The 19066-nt window shown below is 38.2% G+C and overlaps 1 protein-coding gene across 1 annotated transcript; it reads right to left on the reverse strand.

The window, feature by feature from the left end:
• Nucleotides 1-7113: 7113 nt before the first annotated feature.
• LOC110908342 (glutamate--tRNA ligase, chloroplastic/mitochondrial) lies at nucleotides 7114-11149 on the reverse strand. Its single transcript, XM_035982960.1, has 11 exons — nucleotides 11137-11149; nucleotides 9987-10108; nucleotides 9821-9939; nucleotides 9697-9745; nucleotides 9505-9606; nucleotides 9306-9427; nucleotides 9198-9227; nucleotides 9008-9065; nucleotides 8265-8365; nucleotides 7721-7811; nucleotides 7114-7356 (listed from the first exon to the last, which is right to left on the reverse strand). The coding sequence occupies exons 1-10, from the start codon at nucleotides 11147-11149 to the stop codon at nucleotides 7787-7789; spliced, it is 741 nt and encodes a 246-aa protein (XP_035838853.1). The 3' UTR covers nucleotides 7114-7356; nucleotides 7721-7786.
• Between the last annotated feature and the right edge of the window lie 7917 nt (nucleotides 11150-19066).

A 19066-nucleotide genomic window follows, 5' to 3' on the forward strand; every position in this document is an offset into this window, starting at 1 on the left:
GATAACCGGCGATTGCAGCGAGTAGGGTGATTTGAAGGACAAAAGATGATAACACACACCAAAAGCGATTAGAGAGCGTTTTAAATTTCTGAAAAGTCGATTAATTAGGAATAACTTGCTTATGAAAATCTTCTCACGGTGCGGCGTTAACTGTAGCGTTGTTCACACCAGCACGATGAGAAAGGTTTGTTAGGTTACTAAAAGATCTTTAAGTGACGAAATTTTTCTCGCTCCACGGCGTTGACTTGAGTCGATTGTCACACTGGTGTTACCAGAAAATCTCGTTTTGTACAAAGGTTTTGGAAAAAGCTTTGCAGGAAAAATCTTGTAAGAAAAGATAAATTTAAAATTTATGTAAGCAAATCCTTTTAATTATACCAACAATTTTAATTTATGGTCGGCCCCGCATGGCACTTTCCCACGAAGGTTCTACAATATGGCTAAATCACTTATATATAGGAAGTACCAGCGGCGTATCCACCATGTTTTAATCATATGGCTTCCGTCTCGTGAGGCGATGTCATACGTGTCAATATAGTACAGACAGAATTGCGATGACTCGATCCAAACGAGGAGGGTTGGATCAAGTCTAGAAAGGCGAACTGGGCGATGAAGTCGTTTTCGAACTCCGTTTTAGTGACGAGCGAGTGCGATAAGCGACGAGCGGTACGCGATGATAAACATCAATCACTAAGCATAGCGAACAAAGACAGCGGCAATAAGTGAAAATCGATAGGCGACGAGCGGTACGCGATGGGCGATAGCGTTAATTGATAGTGAAAACCGTCGAGCGATAAGCGATAGTCGATGCGTTGCAAGCGATGGAGACATTCGATTCGATTAGATTTAATAACACCACAATTTTAAACTAACACTAGCCCACATGGCCTTTTTCCATGAAAGTCGGTTGATATGGCTAAAACACCACTATGTCCTAGCCCTATTAGTTTCGTCTCGTGAAGCAAGGTCGTGAGTGCTAACATAGCGCAGATAACACAGAAAACACAAATAGCGATAAGCGTTGAGAATATTGAAGCGATGAGATAGGTGTGAGAAGTGTTACGGCGAAAACACACAATAAGCGTTTGAGATTAAAACACACAATAAGCAGTAGAGATTGCGAGATACGCACAGTATATGATTGCGATTTCGAGCCACATAGTAAGCGTTTGAGATTAAAACACACAATAAGCTTTTGATAGATTCTAGCGAGACACATCATACACGATTGCGATTTTGCGAGATAGATTCCATGCGATAATGCGATTGCGAGCGTGTTGACTTACGAAAAGTCTTACGAGTACACGCTTTGGTTTGCGATTGAGATTGTTACGCCTTGCGATGTATAATTTAGTGTGTCGAAAATAACTACAATAGTATAATAGGTCTACGTTCCAACTCCACATGGCACTTTCTTCACAAAACTTCGGTTGGCACAGCGAAACACCGCCATGTTTCAACCATGCGCTTCTGTTCCAAGAATAGGTGTCACATTTCGTCAGACATGGTCAAGACACTTATATATAGGAAGTACCAGCGGCGTATCCACCACGCTTAACCATGCCCTGAACTTTAAGGCATCGTTGAGACTCCCTACGATCTTCGTGCACTAACCAAAATAATCTCGTGTGCACCCGTGATTAACCTGATTCTTGCACGTTTATCGTACCTTATCTCAAGAACGCATGATAGGGGTAAAGTATATTATATAGTACATAGTGTTAGCATTTAGATGGTGCGCGAGTATAAGAGAAATAGAACCCACATGCGACGATAGATGAAACAAGTTCCACACATAAAAGAGATTAACGGCGACAAGTCGTATTATTACAACAACATTAGAAGCAAAATAACGTTGTTGTGGAGGACTTCTGTGGAGACTGCGGTCGTTGCTGAAATTCCCCAAGGTTGCGGTCCCGTGCGACAGTGCTGCGTAAGATGACCATACCAGTTGCAATTCGCGCACTAGCGACAGTTAGCTTCTGGCGGGTGATGATACGTTCACTTGAGACACAGGGGATGGGGTCCATTGTAAGCACGTTTCAGTTGAACTGGGGCTACTCGGAGAGGTTCTAGTTGCGACATTCCAGTTGTTGAAGAGTCTGGGCTCATGTTCCTTCGTTTACGGCTGTGCTGAGCTTCCTGAGATGATGCAGTGTCGTTGGCGGATTCGTCTGATGATTTGCTGGAGACATCGTTAGAGGAATCTTCAGAAGTTTCGTCGATAGATTTACCGGAAGAATCGTCAGAAGAATTGATGATGACTGCTTGATGAGCCTGCTTGACAGGCTTCTTGGAGAAGAATCCGTCCAAGACTCGTTTGTCGTTAATTTCTGCGGCCAAACGGTAGGTTTCTTCGATGGTAGCAGGTCTTGCAGCTTCGACAAAATCACCTACACACTTAGGCAAGCCGCGAATGTACTTCGGGATGGCTTTTTCTGAAGTGTTGACTTGACTTGGGGAGATTATGCTAAGTTGTTTGAACCTTGCAGTGTAGCCAGCATTGTCACCTTTGACTTGCTTGATTTTCCAAAATTCGTCTTCTAGCTTTTGGACTTCGTGGGACGGGCAGTACTCTTTCTTCATGAGCTCTTTCAGCTCATCCCAAGAGAGAGCGTAAGCTGCGGAGATCCCACGTTTGTTGCGTTCGGCAGTCCACCATTCGAGTGCTCGCGATTGAAATACTCCGGTAGCGCACGTGGTACGGAAGCTATCGGGACACCCACTTTGATGAAGAGTAACATCGATAGAATCGAACCACTGGAGTAGTTGGGTCACACCTCCTTCACTCGTGAATTCCATCGGATCACAGGCTTTGAAGTGTTTGTAGAGAAAAGCAGATTGCAGCGCTTCCGTCTTAGAGTCTTCCCAGGCTCGAGAGTTGCTGAGAGAGTGCACTTGAGCGACAATTTGAGGAATGAGCTTGACCACTTCCTTGGTCACAAGCGAGGCAATCCTCTTACCGGCGCTTCGTTTGGCTCTTCTCCTAGCTGTTCGTCTGGAGGTAGAGTTGTTGGAAGGCATCTAGACAGAGAGAGATTTGGAATGAGATTCGATCATAATGATTTTGAGTTTGCGATGCGATTGAGCGCGATCAAAACTTGTAACGTATATAATATATTAGATTCCACATAGGAGCCACATAGGAGACACGAGATTCCTAGGTTCTCACACAATGATTTGTTTGTATTTAGATATAGATAGTTGTAGTTTATACTTACACACGTATATTATGGTTTAGAATACGCGAGGACGCGTTGAGAGGGAGAGAGCGAGAGAACGCGAGGAATTAAACATTAGTTTTGTTGCGAACATTCGGACTTCGTTTTAGATTGCGATGGCTGTGCGAGTTGTGCGTTTTGCAAAACAGGGAGCGAAAATGGATAAGTCGTAAAATAAACACATAAAGCATAACTAAGTTCATCAAAACGTAAAACCGGCGAGTCGTAGGCTTGGTAAAGTAATCGGAGTGCCTCGGGTGTTTAGGAGTCGACTACCCAAGGTAACCCAACTATACCCAACAAGTTCGTGCACGCGTGTTGACCTAGAAGACTTATGCTTCCACTGGGATGCAGCTCATGGCATTCATCCTCCTAGTCATCGTGTGGCTCGAGTCGTTGTCATGGTCGAGTCCTTGGTGAGAGCTTTTTGGAAACCATTTTAGGGAATGGAATGGCTTATTAAGATACGGGTTTCACCCCTGGCTTAACAGCTTTGTTCCTAGTTGCGGTGGTGCTCATCGGATAAATCCGAGAGTTCCACCCAGAATTTCGAAATGGAGGCTTTCGTCGATGAATGGATGTCACTCCTAACTCAACGAAAAGTTCTCGTGCTAGAAAATGCGCTGAGTGAGCAATCTTATCGAGAGTTCTTGGTTTTCACACCTGGTCTCGACTAGATCACTCGGTTGTGGTATGCGAGTATTTTCGAAAACATGTGTATTGTGTCAGCCTTAGGAAAGGCTAAGTAGTATTCCAGCCTTAGGAAAGGCTTCTTTGTGTGAAGCTGTAGTACGCGGGGTTCACACAAAGTTGTAGTTTTTAACAGTTTCAATCGAGAATATCAAGTAGGCCCACTACAAACCCTACTGGGTTCGTACGAGTCGGCCTGTTGGTACTTAGACTATAGATTAGGTCATTTCTAAGACATCGACCCGGACTAGGTTGAGTCTTGCCTAATTCCCTATAGTTATGGCTCTGATACCAATCTGCCACACCCTAACCGATGGCGAAATCATCGGGGCGTGGCACTATGCGAATCAGATTGTTCAAGAGAATCCATAACAACTATATTGCGACAATATTTAATGTGTTCATTATCCCATACTAATAAACCATACAATCACATAAGGTATCACAGATTTGTTGTCCTCTCGAACAATACAATCCGACAACATAGACTTTTAAGTGAGTTTCTAGACTTCCTAGCTTGATTTGATGTAGACTGCAACTAAACCTGCAACATACGTTAAAATAATGTCAATACTAAAGTATTGGCGAGTATACAGGTTTGATATGTAGTAGCGTAATAGATTAAAAGGTGCTGCGAGTTTCCACATGCATAAACGTAATACACGACATATACACTCACAAAACTGATACTACCAGCTAAGTCCTTGATGCTCGATTCTTCGATGGCATAACTAGACCCCGTCGGGTGCAATAGTACTATACTAGTCGTGGTGGGACGTCGCGAGTATAAGTCCTAGCACATATGCAACTAGCATCACGTATATCTATGCATAACAGTTATTCGCAAGTGATAATTTGATTGATTGAATAATTCGTTTGATACGTTTGATTTGCTAGGAACGTATGTTACACCAAAAATGCGATAAAAAGGGATTCAAGTATACTCACAGTGCGTATTTGGTAGACTAACACAGTTTGGTTGGATTGGCGGGAAAGTGTCTGAGAATACCCTGATTGCAAACTGATTGCGTGAGCGCTTGATAGCGTGTTAAATGATAGCGAGATAACCAAGAAATGAATGATAATCCGATCGAATGTCGGCCCGTTCGGATGGGCTGCTACCCGATCGGATGGGCTGCCCGATCGGCTAGCCTGTCCGATCGGCTGGCCTGTCCGATCGGCTGGCCTGTCCGATCGGCTGGCCTGTCCGATCGGCTGGCCTGTCCAGCTGTATTCGACAAAGTTGTAAGGTTTTTCGATGGTTTTGGTCGATACGTTGCTGTGACGTGCTAAACAACTGAATTTTCATCTAGTCCGACTTGTTCTAACGGCCGGGAACCACCCCGTTCCATCAGATCTGGCCGTTCTTGACGGTTTTTCCATGTTTAACCCGAAATTGGTCGTCTCTTCGTTAGGAATCAGATCTTGGACCAACACGACACTAGAAATGAGTAGAAGGTCGGTATAAGCTCCGATTCTACCGGTCTTGAGTGCTTTGAGTGTAAAAGAGTTGAAAGAGGGTTGGAAAATCATCTTTCAATCCTTTCAGTCATGATTATGTGTAGATCGGTGGAAAATTGTTGTTTGTTCTTGTGGAAATCCTTCGGATCTGAGTTGTTCTTGATGGAATGAGGCCAACATTTGAAGTTCATAAGAACTTCATGATGACATCACCCTAGAACATCCCAAATCCATTTATTTCACGGTTAAAAGTTGAGATTTAAAAGATAGAAATGTGGAGAAGTGCGTGTAGATCAAAGAAGTTCAAGTTTTGAGTTGAAAACTTACGAGAATCACGAGAAATCGAGAGATAAAGGTCCAACAGCGTCTGGTCGAACAAGAGCAGTCACATCAACTGTTGTTGATGTGACAAGTGGGGTATTTATAGGCAAAGGAGGAGAAGGGAGGTGAAGTGGTGCTTTGGATCGGATGGCTGTCCGATCGGTTGGCTGTCCGATCTGCTGGCTGTTCGATCGGATGGCTGTCTGATCGGATGGCCATCCGATCGAAGTGCCATTCGATCAGATGCCTCCGGTGAGCTGAGTTTTGGCGTTCCGTTTCGATCGTTAAGCGTTGCGATAGTTTGATTATACCGTTTCGTATAGATATATATGTATTTATTATATATTTAATTATTCATAAGGGGCCGTATATACGTATTCATATTATATTTTTAATTATCCAAAGTTGCGATACAATAACCGAGCCTTGATTCGAATATGCGATTTCTTTGCGACGCTTCACGGTCATCGAGGAGGGTAGAATAGGTCCTCTCTTAATGTCATCGTAAACGTTAATGCGTTTTAAGTAATGAGTTGCACTGCGACACATCACGGCTATCAAGGAGGGTAGAATTGGTCCTCACTTGACGCCTTCGTGGTTGTCAGCAAGTGCAATGTGATGTGATGGTGATAGAATATGCGAAAATATTGCGATATAGCGATGTAACTGATATAGGTACATTATGATCCGAATCTCTGGTGCTAGGCATAACGAGTATAATGAGTAATAACAACGCACGAAAGTGCGGGTTGTTATAGGTAGCAATTTCCTTGTTGTCACCAGTTTACCACCGAAAATACGGTGACAAAAACACTCGTGTCAATTGCCACCAAATAGCCACCATTTTCATATTTTGCTACCTTATTTTTACCACCATAAAATTGGTCAAAATTATTTGCCACCGCTTCATGTTTGCTACGCTCCGCCTTGTTTGCCACGAGTTTGCCACCGAGTTATGACGCGTTTTCATATCATTTAGCCACTAATATTGCCACCATTTAGCCATCGGTTTTTGCACATTTTGATACCATTTAGCCACCGATATTGCCACCATTTAGCCATCATTTTTTACACAATTTGCGAGTTTTGATACCATTTAGCCACCAATATTGCCACCATTTAGCCACATCATTTAAGTTTTGATACCATTTAGCCACCAATATTGCCACCATTTAGCCACCATTTTTTACACAATTTGCGACATTTGCTACCATTTATTTGCTACCATTTATTTGCTACCATTTCTGGAATATTGGTTTGGTTTGGAATATTGGTTTTTAATTCAGCTTTTTTTTTTTCTCCATGCTATTTTCATCAAAATTACATATCAATAAAACTACAAATAATATAAAAAAAGTCTAATAAAATCCCAAAATTGTATAAAACATATCGTTTTCCAAAGCATATAAAAAATACCAACTAAAACATAAAATAATTAAAATTATCCAAATAAGATAAACATCTAAACATTTAAAACCAAGTGTTTATAGCCTATCTTCAAACTGTAGTTATTAACATAGCTTCAATTTGTGACATCCTATCAAGCATAACATCTTTATCCACCTTATCTTTTTCTTTTTTTCGCCAACAACCCCGCAATAATTCCATTGAACCTTTCTTTTTCCTTAACGAGCTCCTTGATAACTAAGTTCAACTTTTCAATCTACAAAACAACCAACGAATAGAATCAAGAAATCAGAATTAACGAAAAATAATAATGGGTCAAGTTGGTTGCAAAGAAAACAAAATACAATTGTGAGCTACAATTCAAGTGCTAGAAGCTAAATAGTATGTTCCAGTTTGTTTACATATTAAGAAGGAAATTATACCTAATTTTAAAAACACTTTTTTGTATGAAACAACCCATAAAGAATGTGTAATCAAATCAATATGAAATTCCTTAACATTCTCACTAATTTAAGAGCATCAAACCTAACAATAAAAAACAAGCATCGCAAAACAAACATAATAACAGTGGGAAACGATATAAATGCACAAAAGTTATTAGTCTAAATGGATTAAAATACCTCAGGGTCTTCTCTGCTATGTACACACAGGTCACTAATATTGCCTAACCCAGCCCGAAAATCATGTCATACATATGAACCCAAACACAACCTGAATATAAAAACAAAAACAAGTACTTAGAGGCAAACTAGTAAGGCACTGGTTGGAACAAACCAAAACCAAAACACCCTTAAAAACCAAGGCCAAAGAGCAACCTAAACCCAACTGAATGCACATAAAACCAAATAAAAATGTACATGTAAAAATGTAAGGGACACCACAGGGCCACCTAGTTGGACTTTTATCCCAATGCAATGGAACTTGGTAGACAGACTTGAACGCGGGACCTTATCAGTTTAATAACTAAACTAAAAGACCTACCCACTGTAAAACTCATTTACTTTATTGTAAGAGATTACTTAAAATTTATGTATAGGTTCACTCAATGCTTGGTTATATGAAAAAAATAAAAAAATTGTTGGCCCCTTGGAAAAACAGGCCTCGCCCACGCCTAGGGCCGGCCCTGATTAAACGTTGAATGTACATAAAAGGTCAGCAAGTAACCTTGATAGAGTAGCATGTAAAGGATAAGATAGCAAGTCTAAAAGTAACTTGTCGGCATCTGTTATCAAGTCCATTCCGCCCTCCAAGAGCTTAAAGGCATCCTATATACAACATTAATATTGAGTTGTTAAAATGCATAATATAACAAATTAGGAAGTTCTAACTTTTTAAGCATTTGAATACACTTGCAACAGCATTTGAGTTAGTTATGCTTTTATATTAGTGATAATCTTTTGTTAGTTGGTTCTGTTAATTATTAAACACCATTTCTATACATAGCTGAAGTGACACTTTTTCAGCTTCCATGATAATAACATTTATTTTACCTAGAATCTCTGTTTCCAGATATTACTAATGACACACTCATATCATATTTAGGCAAGGCCATTACTGACCCAAGTGTCACTTGGAGGATGGCGATTATAGCTCATTAGCAGATGCAAAATTACAGAAATGTTATTTGGCAAGACGAAGACCATCAATGAGCCGTACCATACCGTTTTGATCTGTACCGTTTCAAACCAACGCGAACCGTTTCGATGCAAACCGTTTCGACCCGTACCGTTTCGACGCGAACCGTTTCGACCTGAACCCCTTTTTTCGCGAACCGTTTCAACGCGAACCCCTTTTTTAATTGACCCGTTTAGACCCAAGCCCGATTTGACCCATAACCCGACCCGACCCAACCCTGCCAGGTCTAATTGAAATAGAATGAAGAGATTGTTTGGGAACAGAAGTCTTACTTGTATGAAAACCCCTTCTGATTCATTGAGTATGCCAGCACTCCTCCATTGCTCCCTTCTGATGCAGGCCATTCATCAACCTAAATAATGTTTTCTTAAAATGTAATAGTTATGAATATTTGAAAGCAGACACCTTTTGGAAGAAAATAAAAAAACACTAGGATAAATTAACATGTAAACACAATGTCACCTCAATTTTACTGCATCAAATATGGCTCCACTTTTGTTGACGCGGTCAATCGAAAAAATTAGATAAAGTCCCATTCATCAGCTATACACCATGTGCATAACATCAGATTATATGTACAATTGTACTAACCCATCGGATCCAGTAAAAAATTCATCATTAGTCCCATCACTCCAGCCTAACAATGCTAGGTAATTCACAATCACTTGAGGCAAATACCCCATTTCCCTATACTGTCAAATGTCAAAAAATTAATAAGCAACAAAAAGTAATATATATGTATGACAAACATTTATCAGGTGATAGCTACCTGCCCTACTGAAGTTGCACCATGTCTTTTGGACAATTTGCTCCGATCAGGGGCAAGAATCAATGAAACGTGTGCAAAAGAAGGCATCGGGAACCCCAAAGCCTACGACAAAGTAACATATAACAGGAAGAATGATGGTGGCACCAGGAGTAAGTTAGTTTGAAAAAAAGCCCATCAAAGTAGAAAAACTACCTTATATATCAATGCTTGCCTTAGTGTATTAGGTAAGTGCTCTTCTGCCCTGGAGCCCAAGGGTTTAACAATATCAGCCAAGATAAATGCTTGTAATGCAATGATGCCTAAAGTTTGGTATTACCTTATAACATGTGTAATAGCCATGGTAGCAGCGTCAACCGTGACACAAAAATTATATACAGGTTGTCCATTACTCCTCATAACTACAAAATCCCCAAATGTGTCTAGATTCCAGCTAACCTACACAACTTTATGTAACGTTGTCTAAGAAATCTGCAACGTAACACGTCCTTAAATCTCCCATCAAATCCATCTCCAGATATCTCAGTAGGGCTCAATTTCCCTAAATTGTCGAAGAAATAGCATTTGCAAGATGAACTCCCCGGGAACACTTCATGATGCATTCCATCTGCACAAATTACACGTCATCTAGAATGGAACTGAAACATATAGATTTGTCTAACATACACACACAAAGAGATTCTCTTCAAGATCTTGTTTGAGTCTCAGAATCTCTTGTTTTCACTCTTTTGCCTGTATTGCAGATTTACAAACAGAATCCCTAAATGTTCACATCTATCATCACAAACTATGCAATGGGTTATGACTTAATGGATGTGAACCAAATGATCCAATCAGGTAGCCTAGTCCATGAGGACCAACACGTTAAAGGGGTGGTGAGAGTTTCATCGCAGGATAAAAGGAACATAGAGAGAGAGATCGTAGGGATTATGAATGAATACTGGAATGTTGTTTAGCTTTTTCTTCCCATCCCCTAATCTGATATATATGTTCTTCTCATCCCCTTCTCTATTCTTATCTATATCAATTTCTTATTTGTTATCATTCAAATCAATAGAAAGTAGAAACATAACCAATTCTATTCGTATTCGTCTTGTCGTGTGGTTGTGAAATAACCATTCACTTGACAATAAGTCAATAACAATAACAACTCAGTGATGTAACTTTAACCTAACTCGAAGCTAATTCAGATTCACCTGACAGTTTTTGCAAGAGGAAGATGTTATAACTTATAAATACAAACAGAATCACAAACTATGCAATAAATCAATAACAACTCAGTGACGTCACTTTGACCTAAATCGAAGATATTTTCGATTCAACTGAAGGTTTGTTCACATCGTTCATCGAAGCTAATTTCGACAGCTGACGGTTTCTGCAAGATCTATATGTTGTGAATGGGAAGAGATGAGACGATCGGGGGTGTTTGGGTTAGCTTATTTTGGAGCAACTTATGACTTATTAACTTATAAAAGTTAATAAGTTGTTTCTTGAGTGTTTGGGTTAGCTTATTTTAGAGGATTTTGTGTGTGTGAGAAGTCATTTTTGAGAAGTCAGAATTTCTGACTTCTCACTTATGACTTATATAAGTTAAGAAGTCGTTTTGAGAAGGAATGCCAAACACTCACGATGTACCTTGCGTTTCCATTTGAGAGCTTCAGAACTGGAGGCACCAGATGGAGGATGAGAGAAGTTTCAGAAGTTTTGTTCACTAGCTTAGGGCATGGCTAAGCTTATTTAAGTTAAAAAGGACTCTTGGTAAAGTACTTATTGAACTTATTACTTTTTGAAAAGTAGTTTTTAAAAAAAGTGTTTGAATTAGCTTATTGGGTGGGAAAAACCAATAAGTCAATAAGTTGTTTTTTAAAAAGTGTTTGGCTTAGCTTATTGATGTAAAATGACTAAAAGCTAGTAAGTTAATAAGTTAGTTCAAAAAGTCATAATATTCTAACTTTTCAAAAGTGACTTTTTGATGACTTTTTCTCCTTCTCAAAAAGTCATTTTGAAACGTACTTTTCCATTTGCCAAACACTAAAACTCCTTATTAGCTATTTGATTAAGTTAATAAGTCAATAAGTTGGTTGGAAAAGCTTAGCCAAACATGCTCTTAGAAAGAAGAGCCATTGCTAAAGCGAGTTTATTCCAGGGTCGATGATTTTGACTCCACTTTGTCAATTACAATAGCTTTTCAATTCTCTAACCTAATTTTGGTAACCACGCCTATCGCGGACCCTGTTTTCAATCAAAACCCTAAATAATGAGCGGGATATTAACCCGCCTAGTTAAATTTGGGCTTAAAATTTCATTTTGTTACCGCTAAAACGGTAGCAATTAAAAAAATACGCCTATATTTGGGATAATCAAGGGAAGTTATTATTATTTTTCCATGAATTTGTCACCAAAATAGATGGTGGCAAAATTTTCCACCACTTTGCTACCAAACGATGCTGAGTACGCTTAATTTACATATCCGTGGGAAATAGGTGGCTAAATTTGCCACCGATTTTTACGGTAGCAAATTTTGGTGACAATTGCCAAGTCTTCTACTAGTGCATGCGATTTTGTCCATCTACACACCCCATGCCATTTTTCACATTACCCCATGCTAACCATTTTTTCACATGCAATTTCATTTGCATGGGATTTCAAACATGCGATTTCATTGCATTTTCAAGCCATGCGATTTCATTTGCCTTTTTATAACATGCGAAGATTGAATTCGCACCAGATCCGCACTAGATCGAACGGCTGGGATGATCGCGTACGTATCGTATGATAAGCCGTATTGTACAGTACACTTTCTTTCTCTCTCTCCCTCCCTCTCTCTCTCTCTATATATATATATATATATATATATATATATATATATATATATACTACAAAGTCATAAAACACCAAAATGTCAAATCACAAAACACACTCAAAACCCACAAATAATAAAGTGAAGATTACTAAAACGCCATATCTGTGGGTTTTGTGTTGTGTTTTGGATGATAAGGCTTTGATTATCGAATGACTAACATTAGTGTGTTTTCTATTGATTATCATTTTGCGTTTTATATTCATAGTTCTATGATGATGTGTTTGAAGTTTTTATAGAATGTTAGGGTTTGTATATTGTGTTTTAGTGATCTTCACTGTGTTATTTGTGGGTTTTGAGTATGTTTTATGACTGAAATTGTGGTGTTATATGACTTTGTACACTTTGTAGGAAAAATTGACTTTGTAGCCGAACCTCACCGTATATATATATAGGGTCGGGATTTAGAGAAAATGGTAGAAAGTGTGAGAACGGTGAGAACGCTTATGGATCGTCCGATTAAAACAATCTATGGACTAGATTGGCCCAGTGGTGTTTTCGTAACTAACATCAATTTTATTACGTGGACGTGCCTCATTAAGGGTAAAAGCGTCTTTACACCTCTATACCAAAACGCCATACTAATGAATAAAACGCCATTACGGAACAAAACACATCGCTATATAAACAAAAACATCCCAGACATAAAAACACACCCCCCAGAACCTGAAACGCCATATTTTCTACTATATACCATTCATCTTACAAACGCCAAAGTCCCCAAAACATCAAACAAAACTACTCAAAACGCCATATTTTCTTCTATATACCATTCATCTTAGAAAACGCCAAAACACTCAAACATCAAAAGATTCCAAAAAAAATAGACGGTTCTTTCAGATACATTATTTCCTTAGTAAAACACCGAAAATGGCAAATATCGTTTCTTGCATATTCAAATATTGTTCTACCCCAAAGTTTCGGATAATGCAGTCTTCCCTGAGGTGCTGTGACTCAAATAACATTTTGCTGCATGAGATGGACAAATCATAAACAAAAAAATGCTAGGGTCAGACTTATGACATTTTCTGTGTTTTGTTCTTGATGAATATTTTAATGGCATGAAAAGACGAATGACACTAATGAGTTGTTTGAAGATACATATTGAAACAAAAAACTCATGTCATTTTGTCTTTCCAAACGACCACAAAAACACAAGCATGGCTAAGCCAAACCGCCAGTGAACCTGTTTCAACGAAGAAAGGGACTGACGATAGTGAAGATTTGAGAGATGAATTGTTTCTATTTTTATTTTTTTAATTTTCTTTTTCTGTTGTTTGTTATGTATTTTTCAACTTAGAAAAAAATAACATTATATTAATAAAACGCCAAAATTCGTAATTATTAAAAAACGCCAAAAGCTACTTAAAGCCATTAAAAACGCCAAACTTGGAAGATGGAATGCCTAAGACCATAAAAACTCATAAAAACCTGAACAAAAACAGTAAAAAATACACATAGTAACTGAAAAGACGGCTACTTTATTAATATCATTTATTATAAAATAAAAATCTCGCTTAAACTACGCGCCAAAAACATCCTATAAGAGAGACGACTCTGCATAATCAACTGATCACAACACCAAAAAAATAAACGCCATCTTTGCAACAAACCATTCACTTTAAAACACCAAAAAAGATACTTAAAAAAGCCACAGATGCGGAACCTCATTTCTTCTATATTGAGTATTGTTCTGAATGAATTTTCACTGAATAGATTCTACTCTGAGGTGGGTATCTCTATAATCTTTTGCTTAATGAGATGGACAAATTTTCATGAAAAAACGAAGAAAAAAAGACTTTTACCCCTTAATGAAGATGGGCTTATGTAGGAAAATAAGGATCTACATAAGGTATTCAAAACAGGTTCAAAACGCCAAAAAGGTTAAAGTAGAAGAGGCTGATGACAGTGAAGATTTGGAAGAGAAATTAGATTATAATTTTTTTTTTCAATTTCTATTGTTTGTTAACTAATTCTCTAATTTTATTATCTAAATCTCTACTAACAAAAAAAAAATTAATATAAAACGCCAAAAACACCAAAACGACTGATAGTGTGAAAACTAAGAGAACGGATGCTAGCAAAGCACGATGTTGCTACAAAACGCCAAAAACGACAAACAAGGTATTACTGAAAAATCAACACTAATTCACCGATAAAATTGAACGAAACAGTAATTGCTAAACAATAAAATGAAAAGACGGTAACATTATTGCCAAACATTTATTATATTAAAAGCTCCATGGAAAACTGAATTTATTTATCTTTTCAAAACGTCATAATTGTCAGTTAAATTATAGCCCTGTATCCTACTTGATATAATAAACATCAAGAAAATTACTGATGTTTTTTACATCATAGACATGCATCCGGATTTAAAAAACAATAAAAACGCCAAAACATACTTAAAACGCCAAAATATTTACTATGATCCTGATCTACAAACAATAAAACGCGGCGTATTTATTAAACGCCAAAAAAAATAGAAAACGGGATGTGAGACGCGTTTAAAAAAGAAATATGAAAGGACAAAAAAGCCCCTCCGCCCTTCTCTAAGCGGCAGGACACGTGTTGGGCCAGGAAGCGTTCTCGCCGTTCTCACACTTTTGAGCGTTTTCTCCTGATCCCGTTTCTATATATATATATATATATATATATATATATATATATATATATATATATATATATATATATATATAGGGAGAGAGAGAGAGAGAGAGAGAGAGAGTGGGGATCCTACGGAAAGTGTGTTTTCCTAGAAAGTCTAGGAAGCGATCTGGGTCATCCAATGGGTGTGTTTAATGGTTGAGATCATCTTGGTGGCATTTTGGTAATATGTGTTTCTTAAAAATAGGATTATTTAATTAATAAGGGGTAGATATGTCATTTAGCTTGTTTTAAATATGGAAATAATTGTCATTCTATAACCACCCCACATTTCATGCGATTTTTTTTCTCTCTCTCTCCCTTTCTCTCTCTCTCTCTCTTCCTTCTATCCTTCATGAAGAAACACATTAAGAAAACACATCGTATTAATCTGCTTGCTAATTTGCTTGCTGTTAAAACACAGCGTCAAGAAATCCTCCAACATTACCAACATGGATGGTAAAACACAGCGTATGAATCTGCTTGCTGTTAAAACACAATTGTATGCATCTGAATGCTAAAACACAATTGTATGAATCTGCTTACTGTTAAAACACAACTGTATGAATCTGAATGCTAAAACACAACTGTATGAATCTGCTTGTTGTTAAAACACAATTGTATGAATCTGCTCGCTGTTAAAACACAACTGTATGAATCTGCTTGCTGTTAAAACACAACTGTATGAATCTGAATGCTAAAACACAAATATATGAATCTGAATGCTAAAACACAACTGTATGAATCTGCTTGCTGTTAAAACACAACTGTATGAATCTGCTTGCTGTTAAAACATAACTGTATGAATCTGCTTGCTGTTAAAACACAACTGTATGAATCTGAATGCTAAAACACAACTGTATGAATCTGCTTGCTGCTAAAACACAACTGTATTAATTTGCTTGCTGTTAAAACACATCATCAAGAAAACGGAGATGATACGAACAGTATTTGAATGGTGATGATGAACTCGGAGATGGTGGAGATGGAGAAGTGTTTGATGATGACGAAGACGAAGAAGGAGAAGGTTGCGAAATACAAAAAAATCTTGGAGAAATAGTTTTCATAATTATAGGCATTGTTAGTTAATGAGAGATAAAATTCCAAAAATAAAATAAAATGTCAAATTACACAAGTGCCCTTTTAGTTAAAATCCCTCCATGCCACGTGTCACATTCTTATTGCTTCCTAGACTTTCTAGGAAAAACCCACTTTCTACCCAACTCCTCCTCTATGTATATGTATATATATATGTATATATATATATATATATATATATATATATATATAGGTAGGGTTAGGATCGTGTGAGAAGCATTAGGCTAATTGAGAAACTTAAGAAGCATTTAGAACCACACATGTTTCCTAAGCTTTTCATAATATACACATATGTATAGTTTAAAATTCACTATATACATATGTGTATAATTCAAGATTTGACAATATACGTATGTGTATATAGTGAATTTTAAACTATACATAAGTGTATATTACGAAAAGCTTAGAGAAATGTGTGGTCCAGAATGCTTCTCAAGTTTCTCAAATAGGGTGGACTTCTCTTAGGATCCCTACTATATATATATATATATATATATATATATATATATATATATATATATATATATATATATATATATATAGGTAGAGTGTCCTGTAAAAAAAGGGGTTTTTTTGTGAGAAAGGTAAGAAAGAATCTATACCATTAGATCTTCGATCTAATGGTTGAGATCATTAGTGACCAAATTGTAAAATTTGTTTTATTATTTTGGAGTGATTTGAAAAGTGTAGGGGTAATAGAGTCTTTATATCCATTTGAAAATAGGAAACTGTAAATCAAATCCCTACAATTTTGAATCATCTTTCTTCTTCTAGATCTATGAATTCGAATCCTCCTTCTTCTGCAGATCAAAGATCTCGAATCATCATCATCATCAATCCATCTTGAATCATCATCATCATCAGTTTACATCTCGAATCATCATCATCATCATCGATACCGCAACTTCATCATTCCATCATCATCATCGATACAGCGACGTCTCCGCCGTTCTCTTCGATGGCTCCGAATCATCGACATATCCACTGCTCCGAATCATCGCCATCTTCGAATTAGAGACTGTAGAGAGGAGGTGTTGGCCACCTCCCTACTGTAAAAACCCGCGTCTTTGAAGTCAAGGTACAAGTCAAAGTCAAAGTCAAAGTCAAAGGAAGAAAAGATTGCTAAATGCGATCTGTCACTCCTTGCTTAATTATTGATTGTACTCTTTGACTGGTTGACCGATGTCTTTAATTTGTGTACTTTAGTTGTATTATGTGGAGTAAATGCTAATAATCACAGTTTAATCGCTAATCTATTTATCGCTAATCGCATCGCGATCGCATCCAACTTGAACCGTAGGTTCTGTATATTGTTTTATGTGTGTGTGTGCTATTTTTGTGTTACTTGTGCATGTTTAAATTATGTTTGTGATGATTAATCAAAAACGTAATCGCAACTCTATCGCAACGCAATCTAATTGCGAGCTGGAAACGTAAGTTTATTTATGTTGTTGAAAGTTAGTTATGTTATTTGTGTGACTATTATTTAAATCTATCGCATCGCTTAATCGACACTCGATTAAATGCATCGCAACACTCAACGCACGAAACGAAACATCGAAACCAAACTCACCCGAGCCCTTTGATCGAATGACCATTCGATCGAATGGTCATCTGTCCGGATGACCATCCGATCGGATGGCTATCCGATCGGATTGTCCTCTGATCCGTCACACTACACCGCCTTTCTCTCCTCTTCACCTATAAATAACACCTGTCACATCACTGTTCAAGTGATGTGACAGCTCTCGTTCGACCAGCACCCTTCTTGGCTATTTTCTCTTGATTCCTCGCGATTCTTGTAAGTTTCTTCCTCAAATCTTGTACTTCTATGATCTACACACACTTCTTCATCATTTTCACCATCAAATCTTAACTTTTCACCATGAAATCTGTCTAATTTGGGCTGTTCTTGGGTGATGTCATCATGGGTTCTCATGAACTTAAGTGTGACCTCATTCCACCAAGAACAACTCAAATCTAAGAGATTTCAACATGTTTACACACTGATTTCGCCTAAATCTAAACATCTTCAAACTGATTTAAGTTACCTTCAATTCTTTTACACACTTGCACTCAAAACCGATAGAATCGGAGCTCATTCAGGCCTTCCACTCTTTCTCTAGTGAAGTGTCGGTTTGGGAACTGATTCCTATCGACAAGATGACCGATTTAGTGGGTTGAACATGAACAACCATCAAGAACAGTTAACTGATCAAATGGGGTGATTCCCATCCGATCGGATAACTTGGCCTTGGTGGGGTTCTGTTGTTTAACACGTTGTCATACCGTCTCGGCCAAACCGCAAACTTTTCAAATTCAGCAAAATATTTCAAGTTTCAAACGATCAGGTTGTTGGACGGACTGCCGTCCGATCGGATTGCCATCCGATCGAACGACAATCCGATCGGATGACTTGTGGTCTCAACACTTAAACAAATATACAAACATTTCAATATCCAAACGAATGGTCATCCGAACGGACGACCATCCGATCGAATAACCATCCTGCTGAGAACTTGTTCTTGAGAAATGTCTCACTTGGAACGGATTGCCATCCGAGTGAATGGCCATCCGACCTGACGACCGTTCGACCGGACGACCTGAAGGGTAAAGATACTTCTCTCATTTTAAAATGCTACAACAAAAACTTCAAATCCTCATACACAAACACATCCATCCCAAACGAATGACAATCCAAACGAATGGCCATCCGTCCGGATGACCATCCGTCTGGATTGTCATCCGATCGAATGACCATACGTCCGGATTGTCATCCGATCGGATGACCCTTCATCACTCAGTTCACGCGACACCGTTTAACGCACCATCCATCACTTTTGCTATCGTTCTGTAATCAGGCTAACTTTCCAGTGCTCCCTTCAATCCAATCCAAGGTTGTGTTATTCATTTAACACAATCTGTGAGGATACTCGAACCCTTTTTGCTTTACGCACTTTT

The sequence above is a fragment of the Helianthus annuus genome, chromosome 14, assembly GCF_002127325.2.
Source record: "Helianthus annuus cultivar XRQ/B chromosome 14, HanXRQr2.0-SUNRISE, whole genome shotgun sequence".
In the NCBI taxonomy this organism is placed as follows: Eukaryota; Viridiplantae; Streptophyta; class Magnoliopsida; order Asterales; family Asteraceae; genus Helianthus; species Helianthus annuus.

Coding starts and splice junctions, on each gene's coding strand:
- LOC110908342 (XM_035982960.1), bottom strand. Junction 9,746..9,820: donor GCTATTACACATGTTATAAG/GTAATACCAAAC, acceptor CTTGGGCTCCAG/GGCAGAAGAGCACTTACCTA. Junction 9,607..9,696: donor GGCAAGCATTGATATATAAG/GTAGTTTTTCTA, acceptor ACTTTGTCGTAG/GCTTTGGGGTTCCCGATGCC.